Source organism: Ursus arctos, unplaced genomic scaffold (assembly GCF_023065955.2).
Source record: "Ursus arctos isolate Adak ecotype North America unplaced genomic scaffold, UrsArc2.0 scaffold_10, whole genome shotgun sequence".
Classification (NCBI taxonomy): domain Eukaryota; kingdom Metazoa; phylum Chordata; class Mammalia; order Carnivora; family Ursidae; genus Ursus; species Ursus arctos.
Window position 1 is genome coordinate 4,414,652 of NW_026622764.1, and position 17,445 is coordinate 4,432,096.

At 39.8% G+C, this 17,445-nt stretch overlaps 1 protein-coding gene across 1 annotated transcript in view; it reads left to right on the plus strand.

The window, feature by feature from the left end:
- The first annotated feature begins 4,144 nt into the window (after positions 1–4,144).
- NALF1 (NALCN channel auxiliary factor 1) overlaps positions 4,145–17,445 on the plus strand; it is a 601,297-nt gene continuing 587,996 nt past the window's right edge. The window contains exon 1 of the mRNA XM_044381963.3: positions 4,145–5,256. Within this exon, the coding sequence (XP_044237898.2) occupies positions 4,351–5,256 (906 nt within the window). The 5' untranslated portion in view covers positions 4,145–4,350. The remainder of the gene's footprint in view (positions 5,257–17,445) is intronic.

A 17,445-nucleotide genomic window follows, 5' to 3' on the forward strand; every position in this document is an offset into this window, starting at 1 on the left:
CTGCTGCACCTTGTACAAAATATAGGACAGCCCCCCCCACCCCCTCCCTCAACAAAGAATGATCTGATCCTGAATGTCAATAGAAATGATGCTGAGACACACTATGTGGAATGATTGTAAATAGTTTGAGCTCGGTAGCTGTGTTGGTCCTTAGCTTTAAAATACCTCCCTTAGGAGTTTTTATGAGTCTATCAATAACAGGAGCGCTCACCAGAGCCCAGCTCCAGGCTTGTACATGAAATTTGAAGCTGAAAATAAACATGGAGTGGTTGGGTTGGGGAAGGGAGTCAGTAAAAAATTATAGTATACTGGATTTGGGACAAGAAAGACAGAATATATATTTTAAAAACAAATAGGATAGTTCATTTCAGCACAACTTTTGCCCTTTTTTTCTTGGAAGAAGAACTTAAGGTCTTTTCATATAGATAAAACCAAGGTGCTTTTAATTACTGTGAACAAGAGTATGTGTGACCTGAGTTAAAAGTGCCAGGATTTACTCTGGGAAACAAACTGAGGGTTTTAGAGGAGAGGGGGGTTGGAGGGATGGGGTAGCCCAGTGATGGGTAGTAAGGAGGGCACATACTGCATGGAGCACTGGGTGTTATACGCAAACAATGAATCGTGGAACACTACATCAAAGACTAATGATGTACTGTATGGTGACTAACATAACATAATAGAAAATTAAAAAACAGGACCAGCAACAACAGAAAGCGCCAGGATTGGAGGCATATGGGGTGCATAAGACGCTGGTTGGGCAGTGGTGGGGTGCTGCATAGCTGGAGAGTTGCTGTCTGTTTAGGAATTTCAGCCTCGGATCCCTTACAGCAGCCATTTTGCCCACCTTTTTCCTTTTGGGGTAGCAGAAGGGCTCCGATGGATTTTCCATTCTCATGTGAAAAAAACAGTTGCCCTCAGATCATATTTCTGTTTTGAAGCTCAGTCTGGTCTCCCTGTAAGCTTTCTGTGTGAGCTTTTTAGCTCAGGGGCCCTGTGCGCTTCCCTAGCCAAGCATTTTCTGAGCTTTCTGTCTTGCACAGGAGAGATCAAGAGAAATATAAACCTGTCAAATTAGGAAGAAACAAAGTGAAGAAAAATGAAAGGTTCGATATAAGAAAACAGTGAAATTAAATCCTGTCACCCAGGTTTTAAACTGCTAAATGTAGAGACAGAGATAAAGATAGATAACAGAGATAATCAAGAAAAATTCCTTTTAACATTAAAGTTTTTAAACAAATTCTCACTTTGAGTTTATAAAAAGAAAGGCCTTGGATTATTGCATTTCATGTATATTTTGTCACAAAGGGCCAACCAGTTCAAAACAAAAAGGAGAGGGAATCATGTCGGGATTTAGGATATGATATATTTGCTTTCATGTTCTGCAAAATCTTCTATTGAATAACAGAAATGCAGACTTCTGATATTATCTCCCACATATGTTTATTTATACAATAGAAAATGCCAGACCCTAAACTCATGTCCAAAAGCAGACTTTATGTTGTATTTAAAACTAATTTGGTTTAAGAGGGTTGAAGTTTTACATTTAAGAAAAGAGTAATCATGATAAGAGGGTAGAAGAATGCTCTCTAAAATTTAAAGAACTTTTTCCAAGGATATCCTTATCTACATCACTGGTTGAGAAAAGAATATTTTATTCAATGTCAAGATATTTAAACTATCAAAAGAGAAGAATTAAACGACTATCTCCAAAGCTTAAGCTGGGTTCAGGTACAAAGCTCAGAAAAAAAAGTTTTATTTCATGTTTAATCTTCAACAGAACCTCAATTTTTGCTTATTTAAAGATGCTTTGAGGTAAGGATACACTTGCCATAAAACATATATCAGATAGTTTCTAGATCTTATATGTAGTAAAAAAAATTAACATGTTGAAATCCAAAGTGCCAGAATGATATACCCACACAAATGGTCTTTTAAAAACATTACATGACACCTAAAAATCAACCAGCCCTCAAACTGCACCAAGCTTTGATGGTCAGTGCATACAGTTTTTGGGAACTTAGGATTTATATGAGTAAAATTTAGTATATATCTTATGCTTCATAAAGGGCTGGCTGGTTGAATCCTGCCCATTATGTTTTTGAACTTGCCATTTTAAAAGATAACTGGTTCTCCCGTGTCCCAACACTCACAGAGCCTCTGAAAGGAAAATGAATACGGATGATGATCCATCCTTTTGGTTCTCCAAGATACTTACTTAGAACAATGGCACCCTAGTATTGCCCATGTGAATGTGCACCGGACAGATATTTGGGTCATTAGAAAGCAGAAGAAGGAGGTTGACACAGTGAGTGGCCGGGTGGAGCAAACCCTTGCCCTACGCGACAGCTAGAGACAGCTTGAGACAGCGCGGCACTCTGGGTGCGCGCACAGGGGAGCTGGCACCGGCTCAGCCTCCTGCTTCTGCCGCTCGGCTGGGAGTGAGGGGTGGAGTGGACAGGGTACTCAGGGAAAATGAGACCTTTGCTCACAGCATCCTCCGGCACCAGTCGGGATGGAGGGGACCCCATATTTTCCCAGCGCGTCTGTTGCTTTCCATTCTCGGAACTCCAAGAGCCAACGCTAAGGGGCACCAGAGGCTCGGACTGCGGCGGCTGCCTCCCGGGCAGCCCAGTAGCCGCTGCTGCGGAAGTCCTAGCGGTAGCAGATCCCAGCTCAGTGGGGGCTGGGGCGCAGGCGTCGGAGTGGGGGTCACGGGAGTTTGGGATGCTCCAGATCGGAGGAAGAAGCCTCCGAGGTCAAGACGTCTAGCCTGGAGCAGAGGGCTAGGCGGTGACCCCCCGATAGCCCAAGTCTTCTTAGGGTTTTTTCCTAAGACTCTGTGAGGTTCCTTCTAATCTTTTACTTTGTAATGTGAAATATGTCGCTGTAATATATACAGCTACAACTGTAGATACGGATGCGCGCACACACACACCATCCCTTCCAAACACTATAATCATTTGACAAAATAATCTAACGCGCTGGTAGCTGTTGAACCCTAGTTGTCTAGGATCCCTAGGCACATGCAGAGACCAAATGTCTCCTCCTTTCTTCTCTAGCCAATTCTTGTTTACTCTCCTGTCCCCCATCCTTTCATCTGAAGTTGATCATTCCTTAGTTATGAAGGCGATACCCAGACCCTCGCCCCACTAGAAACCTCTAAGCGCCCGCCTGCAGCTCAGACTTTTTCAGGAGGCATAGCGGGAGCCCGAGATGCTGTAGAAATTAGCCAGCATCCTCAGCCCTGTGTTCTGCATTCTGACTTTTATCAGTGGTAACAAAAGAGAAAAACTGAAAGGTGGGGAGGGCGCCGGGAGCCCAGAAGCCCAGGCGGGGCCCGCGGGCACACCCGGTCCCCACCCCGCCGGCCCCCGTGCGTCCTCGCTCTCTTGCTGCGCCCGGGCCCAGCCCGGTGCCAATGCGCCAGGATGGAGAGATCTCGGCGCGGGAGGAGATGACGCAAAAGCCAGTGCTCCCCCCCAAAAAAGTGTTTCTCCAGGACGAAGATGGCGGCAACTTAGCCGGGGACTGAAGATGACTGTGGCTCTCGGGAGGCCCAGCCCAGGCGATTCGGCCCCGAGGTCCGGGGGAGGCGGCGTCAGCAGTCGGAGCCCGGCGGCGGCGGCGCCCGCGGGCAGACCTGCAGCGGCGGCGGCGGCGGCGGCAGTTAGAGCGCGGGGTGGGGGGTGGGGGGGAGGGAGAGCCCTGCCGGCGGCGGCTGCCCAGGCTCCGGACTCGGGGAGAGCGAGCGAGAAGTAGGAGCAGGCGGAGGAGGAGAGAAAGGAGAAGGAAAGGAAGGAGGAGGAAGAGGAGGAGGAGGAGGAGGAGAGGAGCTGGGGAGGCGCTCTGGTCGCCGTCAGTGGGCAGCGGAGACGCGGCATGCCCCTGGCAGGGGAGAGCGGGCTGCCCTCAGCGGGGCCATGGGGACCCGCGCTGTGACAATGCCTGGGTGAGAGGAGCAGCGCCAGCCACCCCGCCACCTCCACCACCATCACCTCCTGCACTCAGCTCACCACCGGCCACCAGCCCCAGCCTCCTCCGACTGCCTCTCCCTCTCTCCCTCTCTCTCTCTCCCTCTCTCTCTCTCTCTCTCCATTATTGTTTTCCACTCTACAGAGGATGGGGTCGGCTTATGATTAGGTCGGGAGCAAGTCAGATCTTCCTCCAAAGCCTGGTAATATTTATGTAGGCAAAAAGAGAGAGAACAGAGGGAGAGAGGGAGAGAGAGAGAGAGAGAGAACCGGGAGGAGGGGATAAGGAAATTAAACCCTTTAAGTCAATGCATATTGTGGTGACACCGGCACAGGAGCCCTCACGGTGGAGTCGGCCAGGGCTGTGCGTTCCCAAAATATGACCAGGGGTGCTTGGATGTGTCGGCAGTATGACGACGGCTTAAAAATCTGGTTGGCAGCACCCCGGGAGAACGAGAAACCGTTCATCGATTCAGAGAGGGCTCAGAAATGGCGACTGTCTCTGGCATCTCTCTTGTTTTTCACAGTCCTGCTCTCTGATCACTTGTGGTTCTGCGCCGAGGCCAAGCTGACCCGGACCCGGGACAAGGAGCAGCAGCAGCAGCAGCAGCGGCAGCATCAGCAGCAGCAGCGGCGGCAGCAGCAGCAGCAGCAGCGGCAGCGGCAGCAGGAGCCCTCCTGGCCCGCGCTCCTGGCGAGCATGGGGGAGTCCTCGCCCGCCGCCCAGGCACACAGACTCCTCTCCGCCTCCTCGTCCCCCACCCTGCCCCCCTCCCCGGGAGACGGCGGCGGCGGCAAGGGCAACCGAGGCAAAAACAACCGGAGCAAGGCTCTTTTTCTAGGAAACTCTGCCAAACCCGTGTGGCGCCTGGAGACTTGTTACCCCCAGGGCGCCTCCTCGGGCCAGTGCTTCACGGTGGAGAGTGCGGACGCCGTGTGCGCCAGGAACTGGAGTCGGGGGGTGGCGGCCGCGGGGGAGGAGCAGCAGGTGAGGGGGACGCATCCAACTCCGCTCTGGAACTTGTCGGATTTTTACCTTTCGTTTTGTAATTCCTACACACTTTGGGAGTTGTTCTCGGGGTTGTCCAGTCCCAACACTTTGAACTGTAGTCTGGATGTGGTGCTCAAGGAGGGCGGCGAGATGACCACTTGCAGGCAGTGCGTCGAGGCTTACCAAGACTACGACCACCACGCTCAGGAGAAATACGAAGAGTTTGAGAGTGTGCTCCATAAATATTTACAGTCGGAGGAGTACTCGGTGAAATCGTGTCCTGAGGACTGTAAGGTAGGAACAGTGGATCCCTCCCCCCTCCCTTCTTGCGCTTTTCTGTCTTGTGTGAGTTTGCCTGAGTTGCCTTCTAGAGTTTTAAAATAGGGTTTTTTTTGTTTGTTTTGTTTGTTTGTTTGTTTGTTTTTGACGCTGGTTTTGTTACTTCAGTTGTTGTTTTTGTGGTTATAAAGGCCTGACTTGCTGCTTGAGTTGGGAATACCTCGAGGATTGCTTGTGGACTGGTGCCTTCTTCTGGGAATCCTTGGAAGCTCAGGGAAGACCCTGGTGTTCTGAGATCATAAAGCTGATGCTTTAACTGTCTCTTATGGCTATGCAATTGGTTCAAACTCTGTTCCCCCTTTAAAAAAAATGGAATTTGAATGTTCTTGCTAGGAAGACAGAGATGGGACTGCATCCTGATGACCCCAGATAAAACCAGAGTCAGTGACAGGCATGTATGGTTTGGCTTATGGACCTGCACACACAGTGACATCATTAAGTTGGTTGACCAGAGGGACAATAGACAGTGTTTGTAGTTGTTTATATAGGAAGAACGAAAAAGCATTTTGCCTATTTTACAGGTGTAATTCTGGGTTGTTTGCAAAGTATGGAGGCCTACCTAAGCATATTTATTCACCAGAAGTTTCCTGTTTTCCCTTAGACATTTGTATAATGATTGATCTGAGACTCACCATGAGTAGAAAGTTTTAATTAAGTATCTGGTGATCGATGATCCGTGTTAGGTGATTTATCAGACACCTTATGTAATTAGCTTTAATTTTCAGAATGCTCTTCACAATGGCTAAATGGCAAGTGCTAGATACTGTGAATGAAAAATACTGAACTCCTTAATAATGTGTATTATATTCATGCTCTTCCTGTTGAATATAATAATGGATATAATTCTTGCTTCTTGACAAAGGAGAAGAGAATGCAAGTTTCTCAAGAAATGGTCAATGTAATTATGGGTGCTTGTGCTAGAAGTGTCCCTGTCCGTGGTACTGAAATGAGATTTGCCTGAGAACTCTGTTTAAGATACTGCAGTGACCTTTTTTAGTGGGGAAGAAATGATGACAGAATCTCAGTAAGTCTTTATGTTTCATTCCAACATAACAAAATAGTATTGCTTTTCAAAAGAAATAATACACCACATTCTTTTCCTTTCTCCTCACTACTCCCCCAACCCCACCAGGAACAGGACAGCTGTCTTCTGCCTCACTTACTTTGTACGGGGGAAGTGTAATCAAGGGCAGTATGGATCAAAGGCTTCTGTGATACTTTGACAAGAGAACTGTGCTAAGAGATACCTGTTTAAAATGAACAAAGTTTAAGGGCTGTATTTTACTTTGGGTTGATTGATTTTGCTTTTGACAATTAAGCTAAGCTCAAAGTAAACTTGCTTTGTCAACATTCTTTAAAAGACCAGAAACAGATCTTCTTTGCAAATAGTAATGTTGAGTTTACAACATTAATTTGGAATTCTGCTTCACCAAATAAATGGATCTTAAACTTTCTACCTATTTTTCTTAACCATACCACAATAATTCATGCCTGGGGATAAAAGTTATTCTTAATGGCAGAAGTTGGTGAATGACTAGCATATTTATTGCATAGTTGTTTATTTTGACAAGATATGTTGCATCAGAATTGTAAAGATAAGAACACTGATTCCACTACTAATAAAAAGGGTGCAAGGGCTTTAGTGTGGTTAGGTTTAAAAGTGGTACCTTGTAATAATATGAATTTGCTTGCTTCCCTGAATGCAAACTTTCATAGAAATTTCTGGTAATTCCAATTTGCATAGGTTCAGTATTTAAAAGATAGTTTTCATTGTCAGTAGACTGCGGCATATTTTCAAATAAACATGTCAGATATATCTTTGTTCAAATACCCAGATTTCAAATATATGTAAATGTTTATTTTCTCCTTGACCTGAAATAAATCTCAGGTTGAAATTTATATTATCATAACCATAAGGAATAGTGTAGGTTAAATTAGTTTGTCATGTTGTGAGCTACTTCTGGATTGTGTTTCTGTGTAAAAGAGTCATCATTACCTGTATACACAAAAGCAAATTATAAAAATATTAATTCCTTTTTTGAAAGATTTCTTCTTCACATGGAAAAGTAAATACAGACATTTGAGTTTTTCATTGCCACAACACAGAATTTATTACCCATGATGTCTTGTAGCTGTTTCTTGGCTGTGTGATTTCAGTTGATTTGTTAATTTGACATATTTATTCCACAAAAACGGTTTTCAAAAATTATGGTTTCAAATTTAAGGTGTCAGTGTTTTTGGGCTAATAACTCACAAGTTGAGTGCTTAGTTTCTTAGTTTAACGTATGATTTCTTTATGATTCTGCAAAAGTCACAAACGTATCCATATACAAATTATATTACATGGCTTAACATGCTACTTGTACACATTTGAAGGATGTGTCTGAGTTCTTTCTAAACATGCTGATTTCAAACATACTTATAATTATGAAAAGGGTACTATCATCAGGGGCCTTGTTCTAAATATACATTCCATGCAGAATTTTCCAAATTTTAAGGTAGCCACAAAGTCCTAGGCTACATTAAAAGTAAATGCATTATATTTCTGGGATTGATCATATATTCATGAAAAAGATCCAATTTTGATCGTTTATAAATATATTTATAGAATTATAGACAGAATATATGTAATCATGTTAGCTATACAAACTATTAGAATTCATATTTTAGGAGAAATATATTAACCTTATTATACCCATATATAATCAAATGATTAATGCTGTGATTTCTAACTTTTAAAAGTTAGGGCATGTGTTATTACCTTCTAGTTTTATATTCTTCACTCCATTAAGAAAAATGCCACATAGCCTATATGTATAAAATTAAAATAGATCAAATTTAATTTTTATTTAACTTTTTAGAGAGGCTTTTTGGCCCATTATGCTGAAAAAAAGAACCCTTAATATTGATCTAATACAATCATAATGTCTTGAATCCAAACTAATTGGAGATCAAATACAGCTTAGAGTTACTTTAGCAAACCTGTGTATTGCAACATATAATAGAAATCATTTGTATCCAAGAATATTTCCTAATATTCTGAGAAATAACTGGTTTAATTTTTTTTTTTAAAATTATACACACTTATCTAGAAAGTAATTTATGAAAAAATAAAGAACAAAAACCATTGCATGTATCATTTATATTACAGCATTCAAGCTGCTATATTACATAAATCAGGTAGCAAACATTACTACAGTAATTCTCTGTAGTTTGCAGTGTTATTCAAAATAATGTCTTTGATAAATGTTTAATAAGAATCTAACAAATCCATAAAAAACTTCAAGTTGGGTGGTATTATTAAAAAATACACTATTCTAAAATACAAAATTACATATGCATAATATTAACATGCTGAATTTTTTACATAAAGATTTTCTGTTAAATATGCCATTCTTTAGCTCTTAAGCATTCTTAAAAATATATATTATTAAAAACTTGTGATACTTAGGAAATATAAATTTCTGTGTGAACAGGTTAAGTTTTGTTACTGCTAACTTTATTTACTTAGTATACCTTTAGACAGATGGTCAGTGAAAGCAGGTTTGAGATTAGATTCTAACATAAATCATTACGTCATCTGTACTTTAGTTCTGTCAGCACAAAGTCTACTCTTTATACTCTCATGAACATATGCATTCTCGTAATTTAATTTTTCATCTCATATTAAAGCAGATTCTCTTGCTTATTTTTCTTTAACAATCACTGACCAAAGAGATACCCCTGCCAGTGTTAGGCATATATGACAGTTGTGATACCTGAGGCTTTCTGCATTGTTTGCAGGAACCACTCACAAACAGTAACCAGTTTGATAACATAGAATTTAGATTACATAATGTGCAGTTTGAAAAAAAGGCATTTCTTAGGTTCTTATTTATTTTGGTGTCATGCACCGTAGAGTCTTAAAAAATAGTTTTTTTTAAAGAAAATCAAATATCTAACAGTTCTTTCCACTAAAATATTATTTTGCTGTAGATTAAGTGCTATTGTATATATTATGACACTGTACAGAAGTGTGGAATACATCTGCAAATACAGCTCTTTTATATTCTACCACTTTATTATTTTCAAATCTGCAAAATCAAACAGTCTAAACATGGAGATGATCACTTTAACCATTAATAAGGCATTTATAAGGTCAAAGCCACTATCATAACCATTTTTATGACCCAGATTTTTTCTCTGTTATATTTTTGCTCTATATGCAACTACTGATTTGTGATCTGTGTTTTATTTTTATAGGGAACACCCCAAATTTTATCTTAATATTAGATGCCTGTTGTTTTATAGACTAAAGAATGAATATTTTTACTTTGAACTTGTAACTGGGTCAAATTAGTAGCTATATAGGGCATAATCACAAAGTTTCAATAATTGCTGTTATACACGGGTTTAATCACTTTAATTAGATGAAGATGGTGTCTGCATATGCAAGGTGAATTAAAATATGAGGGAAAGAAGATCAAACAATGCTTTCAGCCTCATGCTCCCCCACATATAAATCATAATACATTAGGATATCTTTTCTTCCTAGATTGAATATGCAAGAACAAATATACAGATAGCTATTTCAAACAAGAGAATATTTTGGTGTGAATTATCTGACCTATTGCTTTAATTTCAAGTCCTAGTTTCCTGCTTAATCTTCATCTTGTATATCAACATCACGTTAACTCAGCACCAAACGTTTTTGTCATTTATTTTATATTGATTTATACTGCAGAAATGTTCCCTTAATACCAGTAAACATTTAGTCTAGATCAGTGGTTCTTGGGGTCCCACTGTAATGTCCTGGGGGATCTTTGAAGAAGCCCCTAGCCCTGAAAGATTCTGATTTCATTGGTCTGGCTTGTGTCATGGGCTTGGGATGTCCAGTTTCCCTTGTGACTCTTGTGTGTGGCAAAGGTTGAAAACCACTCTTCTAGTTTTCACTGACAGCTCAAGTGCAAAGACCTTCCAGTTCCTATGCCTCTGTAATACACAATAATCTCATTTGCTCAACTGATGAGATTGGAACTCAGATATTTTTGAAAAGTGGTAGTGGCAACAGGACATAGCCAGAGGGCAGGGGAGCAATATATATATTAACTACGCTGAGAAAGTAGATGAAAAGTGAACCAACTGGATGTAAGGGTTAAGGGATGTGACCAAAGGGAACATGGAGAGAAGGAGGTGGATGCAGAAAAGACCAGAGTTTTGAGTTTTGAATGTTTAAGGACTGGCCCACAGGCTGTGGCTATTCTTTCTTTTAGGTAGAACTGAGTCATTATACTAATGTTCAATAATGGGCTGATCACATGAGTGCAGAAACTGAATGATTGTCTTTCTGAGACTGAGCAATTATTTGATTAAAGGAGCCCCAGCCTCATTATTTTTGTCTCTAATTTTAGCCTATATAAATGGCCAAAATTTAACTTTTTAAAAAAAAGTTAAACGGTTCGTTTTAAGAGAAGACCTTTTCGCTTTTCGTGGTATTTTGCATGATTCTGGTCTATTCTTCATCTGTTCACTTTATTAATCCTAGGAAATCACTAATTTGTTTCACTTTTCTTTCATTGTAATGATAAGCCATTTTTTAAACTTATTTTTATATTACTACAATAGCTACTTGACATTCATACAGTTTTTTGAAGGTACAAATGCTAAGTCGTCACAGATTATGACAAAGCTTAATTTAAGAATTAGTTTCAAGAGGATCTTATTATTCTGTTTGGAAGTGATTATAATATCAATAATATTTCATTTTTTAACATTTTAGATTATAAGTTGTGAAACACTAAATCTAAGTTTAATCTAAGAAAAAATTAAATATTACTGTAATCAAAATAACCAAATTTCTCTAATGAAATGTAAATTTACTCTGATTCTTTAAAACTGGAAACATTTGCCTTTTTTGTAATAAATGATTACTGATTTATAGTATGTATTGTATTGGAATACATGAAAATATTTAATTCTTGGCTGTTTGAAGTGTTAAAAGATAATAGTTGACCCCCCCATCACCACCCCATTTCTACATTCAATCATTTATAAACAAAATGTTGTATAAGCTACCACAAATGGTAAAAAGAAAAAAAAAGTCTTGCAAACATAGAAGTTTAATATCTGTTTGAGTACTGTTACTGATTTTGGTAATGACAGTAGCATATTCACACATAATATGTGATAGGTGAATGCAACAATTAGTTCTAGGGAAATGCGTGGGGATTCTGTGTGTCAGCCGCTCCACCCCACACAGGAGGGAAGATGGGCTCTAGTCAAAACTCTGTCTTCATCCCTCGGTTTTCTTACCTTCGTCTCAGTGTGCCTTCTTATTATCACCTGGCTGAGTCTTCTGGCGTCTGGAAGTGGCATTTCCTGGGCCTGTGTCCCAATGGGAAACCCAAAGTTCAGGAGTGTTTCTTTGCATCTTTATTGCCATCAAAAATGATCACTCTCTTTCTTACTGAACTATCACTGAGTTTATTTGAAAAGAAAATTGAACTGAGATATAAATGGATGATCACGACAATGTATTAGCTCTTAGAGAAAATGATTTGAATCACTCATAGATTTAAGTGCTGGAACAAGCTTTAACACTAGCTGTTTAATAAGCTTTAGAGCTTATTAGAAGTCAGAAACTTGTCTAATTCATTTAATCTTTACATCATCTCTATATGAGGTAATTTTATCACAGTTTTTATCCATGAGTAAAACAAGGACAGAAAGTTAACTATTCCGAGGTCAAACAGCTGGGCAGTGTTAAAGATCAAGTTCACTTTGTCACTTTAATGTATTTTCTCTTTTTCTTTTATTATGAACATTACCACCATACCAAAGAATGAAAAGATTAGTATAATAGGCCCACACATACTTTCACGTAGATTTAACAACTATTAAAAAGTCTTACTGTAGGAGATACCTCTAGGGAGGTGTTTGTGCTCAATTATGAAGGACCATATATCCCATGCTAAGGCCTTTGAATTTTATTTTCTGGCTGAAAAAATATCAGAGAAGAATTTTAATCAAGGGGGATACATTTGGGATGCTTTGTTTTTCCTCAAAAATTAGCTCTAGCAGCAATGTGATAATAGGCTGGAACAGGGTGAAGTAATGCCAGAGAGACCAATTCAGAATCTGCTGTCTTCCTTAGGGGTAATATGATGGCTCTAAATCAGTACTTTCCAACAGAACTTTCTGTGACAAAGGAAATGTTTTATACTCCACCCTGTCCAAAGTGGCAGCCCCTAGCTATTTGTGGCTGGGGTGAATGAGCAGTTGAAATGTGGCTAGGGTGAATGAAGATCTGAATTTTAAATTTTACTTAACTTTAATTAGTCTAAATGTAAATAGCCTCAATATCTAGTGGCTACCATGTTGGGCAGAAAATTCTAAATGACTTCAGTGGCTATGGAAATGGAGAAGAAAGGCAAGATTCCAGAGGCTTTTCTCAGTCCAGACTTACTGATGTAGAGGAAGGATATGATTCAAGGTTTATAAAAGGTGAGATTATGGAAGTTGATACCATTTAAAGAGATAAGAGATACGGAGGGAAGAACGAGTTGGGATTGACATTGTTGCAAGAAACAAGGAGTTCATTTTTGTAGATAATGATAGCAGAAGATGTCCAGTAGACAGCATGCCATGTGACTTTGGTTGAGGGAGTTTGGTCGTGAAGTTCTCTCTCTACGTGTGGGTTTGATTTGGGAAGCTGTGGACAGAGATTAGATGACTTAACAAAAACAAATTATATGGAGAGAAGGCCAAAGATGAATCCTGAGGAAGAACAACATCTAAGGGTTTGGGCAGAAGAGGGACCAGGGAAGGAGACAGAGAAGCACAAGGACTGAGAGTGAAGATATGAGGAAGAATGAGAATGGGGGTGGGGCATGAATGCACAAGGGAGAGGAGGAAGAGGGAGAAGCAGAGGCAGAGGGAAGGGAGAAGGAATCGCGAAAATGTGGTTATATGAAGGGGATGGGGAAGGATTTTAAGGAAGATATGGAATCAGTCAGGAGGGTCTTATCTTGCAGAAAGGACATGTGGGTGAAGCCTAGGAATAGGTCACTGGATTTGGCAATTAGCTCTTGTCATCCTTACAAGAATAGTTTTAATGGATTGGTAGGGAGAGATGTCAAATTGTGATGGATTAAGGAATGAGTTGTAGCTGAGATAAAGACTAGTCTGAATGACTCTTCCTTAGGAGAGAAAAGAGAAGAATGGAGTAGGTGGGAAGATGTGAATTTAAAGAAATAAATATTTTATGATGAAATAAACTTTAGGATATTTGTAACCTTTGATCTAGGACCTGGATGGGAATATGAGATAGAGAGTATCAGATTCAGAAAAACATTAGTGAAGTCACCAAACCCCAGAGGAGGTGATGGACTCCCATCTATTCCTAGCCTTGGGGAGGAAGAGAGGTTGTATCTGTGCATTTTGCTGTACATCTCAGATCCTTTGTTTTGTTTATATTTTAAACAGAAACAGTGCTTTAATTTCAGGATTTCAGAAAATAAACACATTTGTCATCTTGAATATGCTTAAATGAAGTAGAAAATTCATTTTCAAATAATACAAAATAATTATTGATTGTAAATATCAACAATTATATAGTATGTGTTACTATAAATACTTTCTTAGGAATGTGTTACCCTGGGGTTTAATCATATGTTTAGGGAACTCACCCAATTAAATATGGCTATCTCTTTATAGGATTTCTTTAAAAAGTATTGAAATAGAAATTAATTTTAAACCTAATAGAGAATATCATAAAATGGTTAAAAGAACAGTTGAGGATAGCCTGGGTTCGGCCCTCAGATTCACTATTTATTAGTTACATGACATCACCCTAGTTACTTAAAACAGGGATTTTAGTATCTCTTTGTAACATGGTTACGAGGAAGAAAGGAGACTCCCATGCATATAAACGTACCCAACCTACGGCTTGATGATGCTCAATAAATGGGGACAATTCATTAAAAACTGCAGGGACAGATACCATAAGAAAATCAGTAAAATTAACATAGTCTTCACTTGAGGTCTCGTAGAAATTGTCTGGTAAACAGTTCTCATTTACAAGAGTTTTATAAACAGACTTTGTATCTTGCATGATAAAATTCTCAGTTTTATTACATCTATATGCTTCTCTAGAAAGGTGAATAAACTATTGAACAATGCTAAAATAAAGTAGAAAACATAAATTCAGCCGGAGTGAAATGTTCCATTCCTACAGCTTGAAGTTTTTCCCTATTTAGATTAAAAATTCACATGTGCTGGTTTTTAGGCTGAGTGGATCCCCTTAGGTTACCCCAGAGGGATTTGAGCCCTTTTGTGGACAAACATTTTTGAGAGGACAAGTGGAGAAACCATTGTAATGATCTTCCATCTCCTGGAACCCTCTTGTTTAAAAAAATAAATCTTGGGGAAAGTTCTGTGTTAAGTAGTTTATAAGACATTGCGAAGTCGTACCTTCAAAATCCATTTTAAAAGATGGGGCCCTTTGCCCTGCCCTCTAGAAACTTGGCTTTGTTTTTGTTTTTTTTGTGTCCCTGTTATTTTCTGCTCTGACCCACATTTACCCACTCAGCCATACTTAGTATTTTTATTGATTGGGGAGGGAGAGGAAGTCAGGTAAAGGTTGCCTTCATGTCGAACTAGAGCTAGCAGACAAGGCAAACATGGCAAGTGCCAAGACATAGAAGACTGAGTGGGGAGAATGAAAGACGAGGCTGTGCTCCGTGTGTGGCAACATGATTGCCCTGAGAAAGAGAAGACACGGGGACACACAGCAAGATTCTTTAACCAGCTAAAAATCATCATGTGGAAGGGGAATCTTATTATCCAGTACTTCACGTGTCTCTAGGGGTGAGAATGAGGCTCTGTACATAGGTGTTTTATGCAAAAATATCTCTACTCTATAAGGAGGAGTGTTCTGTTAAAGGGTACCATGGAAGGAGTTGCCTGAGGAAATCTGAGCACATTGCTACAGAAGATGTACCAATGGGATGGGAGCTATCTGCTGTGACCCTGCAGGATGTCTTCCTGGGTGTTGCAGGTTGACCAGATGATTGTAAATATTCCATCCAATAGCCTTTGGCATAAGATGAGGCACCCAGAAATGATAAGTTTGCACAGTGAGATTGTACTTATTGCTAATTCCTGCCAAAGAAAAATTTTCTTACACATAAAATATAACTATTGTCCTAGCCTAGCACCTTGCTCATAATAATACTTTGCTTTAAAAAATGAAAGTCTTGACAATGTCAACTTTAAATTATTTCTCTGGTTCCTGTTTACATTGTTATCGGTCTGAAAAACTTTTAGAAAGAACAAATCAATGACATATGCTTATCCTGAAGAGGTATAGGAACTGAGTTAGACTAGTCTGTAAAAAAATTTGTTTTTTGTTATTGCTGATTTACAGAAATACTCATTATCTTCTGATGACAGTCACTGCTTCAGACTCTCACACAGGACTCAGCCACATGGTCAGACTGGGAAGGAGAAGGTGGATAATGACCTTTCCCTATTGGTTTTGTGGCACTTCTTTTCATACATTAAGTCATCCCATATCCAGTTCTTTGGGGATATTATCACAAGGAACAAAAATCACACTATTAAATTTCCTGCTCTCATGGAATTGTACCCGTTTAGTAAGTTTTTACTATAAAAAGCCCTATGCTGATGACTCTAGCATCCTTATCTTGTTTATTTCCCACAAGAGTCCAACATCATGGGCAAAACTAGCGTTCTCACAATCAGGGTGACGGTGACTGACGTTTAGAGAAGTTAAGGAATGTGCTGGAGTTCTCACCGGTAGGTATGGTGTAGCCAGAATTTAAACCTAGTAGTGTCTGGAGCTCAGTCTTAGAAACTTAATTTAGATATTAGATTACACTGTCCACTCTGTCACACATTGTTGCTTATGTCTGGTTGTTTTTATTTTTGTTTTTGTCTTTGTTTTTGTTTTTTTAAGGGTGGAGAGTGTGGGTGGAAAGCAGCAGGAGTAGATGGAATTATAAAGTTCTTTGGCACATAAAAAGAAACAACACACTTCATCCAGATTTCTTGTTGCTGCAGCAGCTTCGTGTGGGGAATAAATAGGGACCTCAAAGTCAGAACAGCTGAGATGCAAATTGCCATTCCACCAGGTCCTGTGGGATAAGGGTGCTTTTATCCAGTTTGAGAAGTCATGGAGAGGAGGAGCAGAGCGGGTGGGTAGTAAAATATAACTGGCAAGTTGTTCTCTCAGCTCAGGCCACTCTGAAAGGAGATGATTGCTTCATATTGCATGGCAACAACACTGTTTAGACACTGAGCTAGTAGAAAACCTTGACAAGTTTGTCTTTCTAATCTAGTAATTAGCTTCTAATGAAAGCCGTCCTTCTAGTTCATATCAACTGCCTGAAAGAGATCTTGAACTTAGTTTCCATAGAGGCATTTTTAAAAGCACTGGATATATTTAACCTTGCAAGTCACAGAGACCCTACCTAAATAAGCTGTGATCTTTTGCCTGAAGAGGAACAAATGTTTTTAAAAAGATTGCTTTGAATCTTAAACCATTTAGAAACAGGATTTTCCCTTCCCCGTAGTGAAAACTGGGCTGACTGCTGGGAGCCATTGGGCATAAAGGTGTGGGGCACCTGTGCTTTCTGATGCCATGGCTTTAGCCCGAGTCCAGGGGAAGTCCTGGGGAACAAGACCACATGCAAATGCACATGATCTTGCTGCCCCTTGGAGCTGCTCTGTGGAGGGTTGGCAAATTATGACATGTTTCAGATACATTCTGTTTGTCCCATGAAATGTCTCAAAATATATTGAAATTTTAAAAGTCACTTAGGAAAAATGAATCCTTCCATATCACTTCAGTTTAGAATTTTTAAACTTTTCATTTTTATTCAATGTGTCTGATAAATTCCAGTAAAGAAGAGGGAATTCAAGTCTGGGTAAACAACCCTTGCGGGCATAGTTTGATTTCAATGATGAATATAGATTATTTGTATTTTTCACCCGCACAACCATGGACTTGATTTCCCCCTTCACTTCATTGGCTCTTTAAGATTATTAAAATAACTAATCCAATCTTTAGATATTTTGATATTTTTTGTTCTTATGACTTAATGAATGAAACAGACCAAGCATGTATAATATAGTTTTACCTCT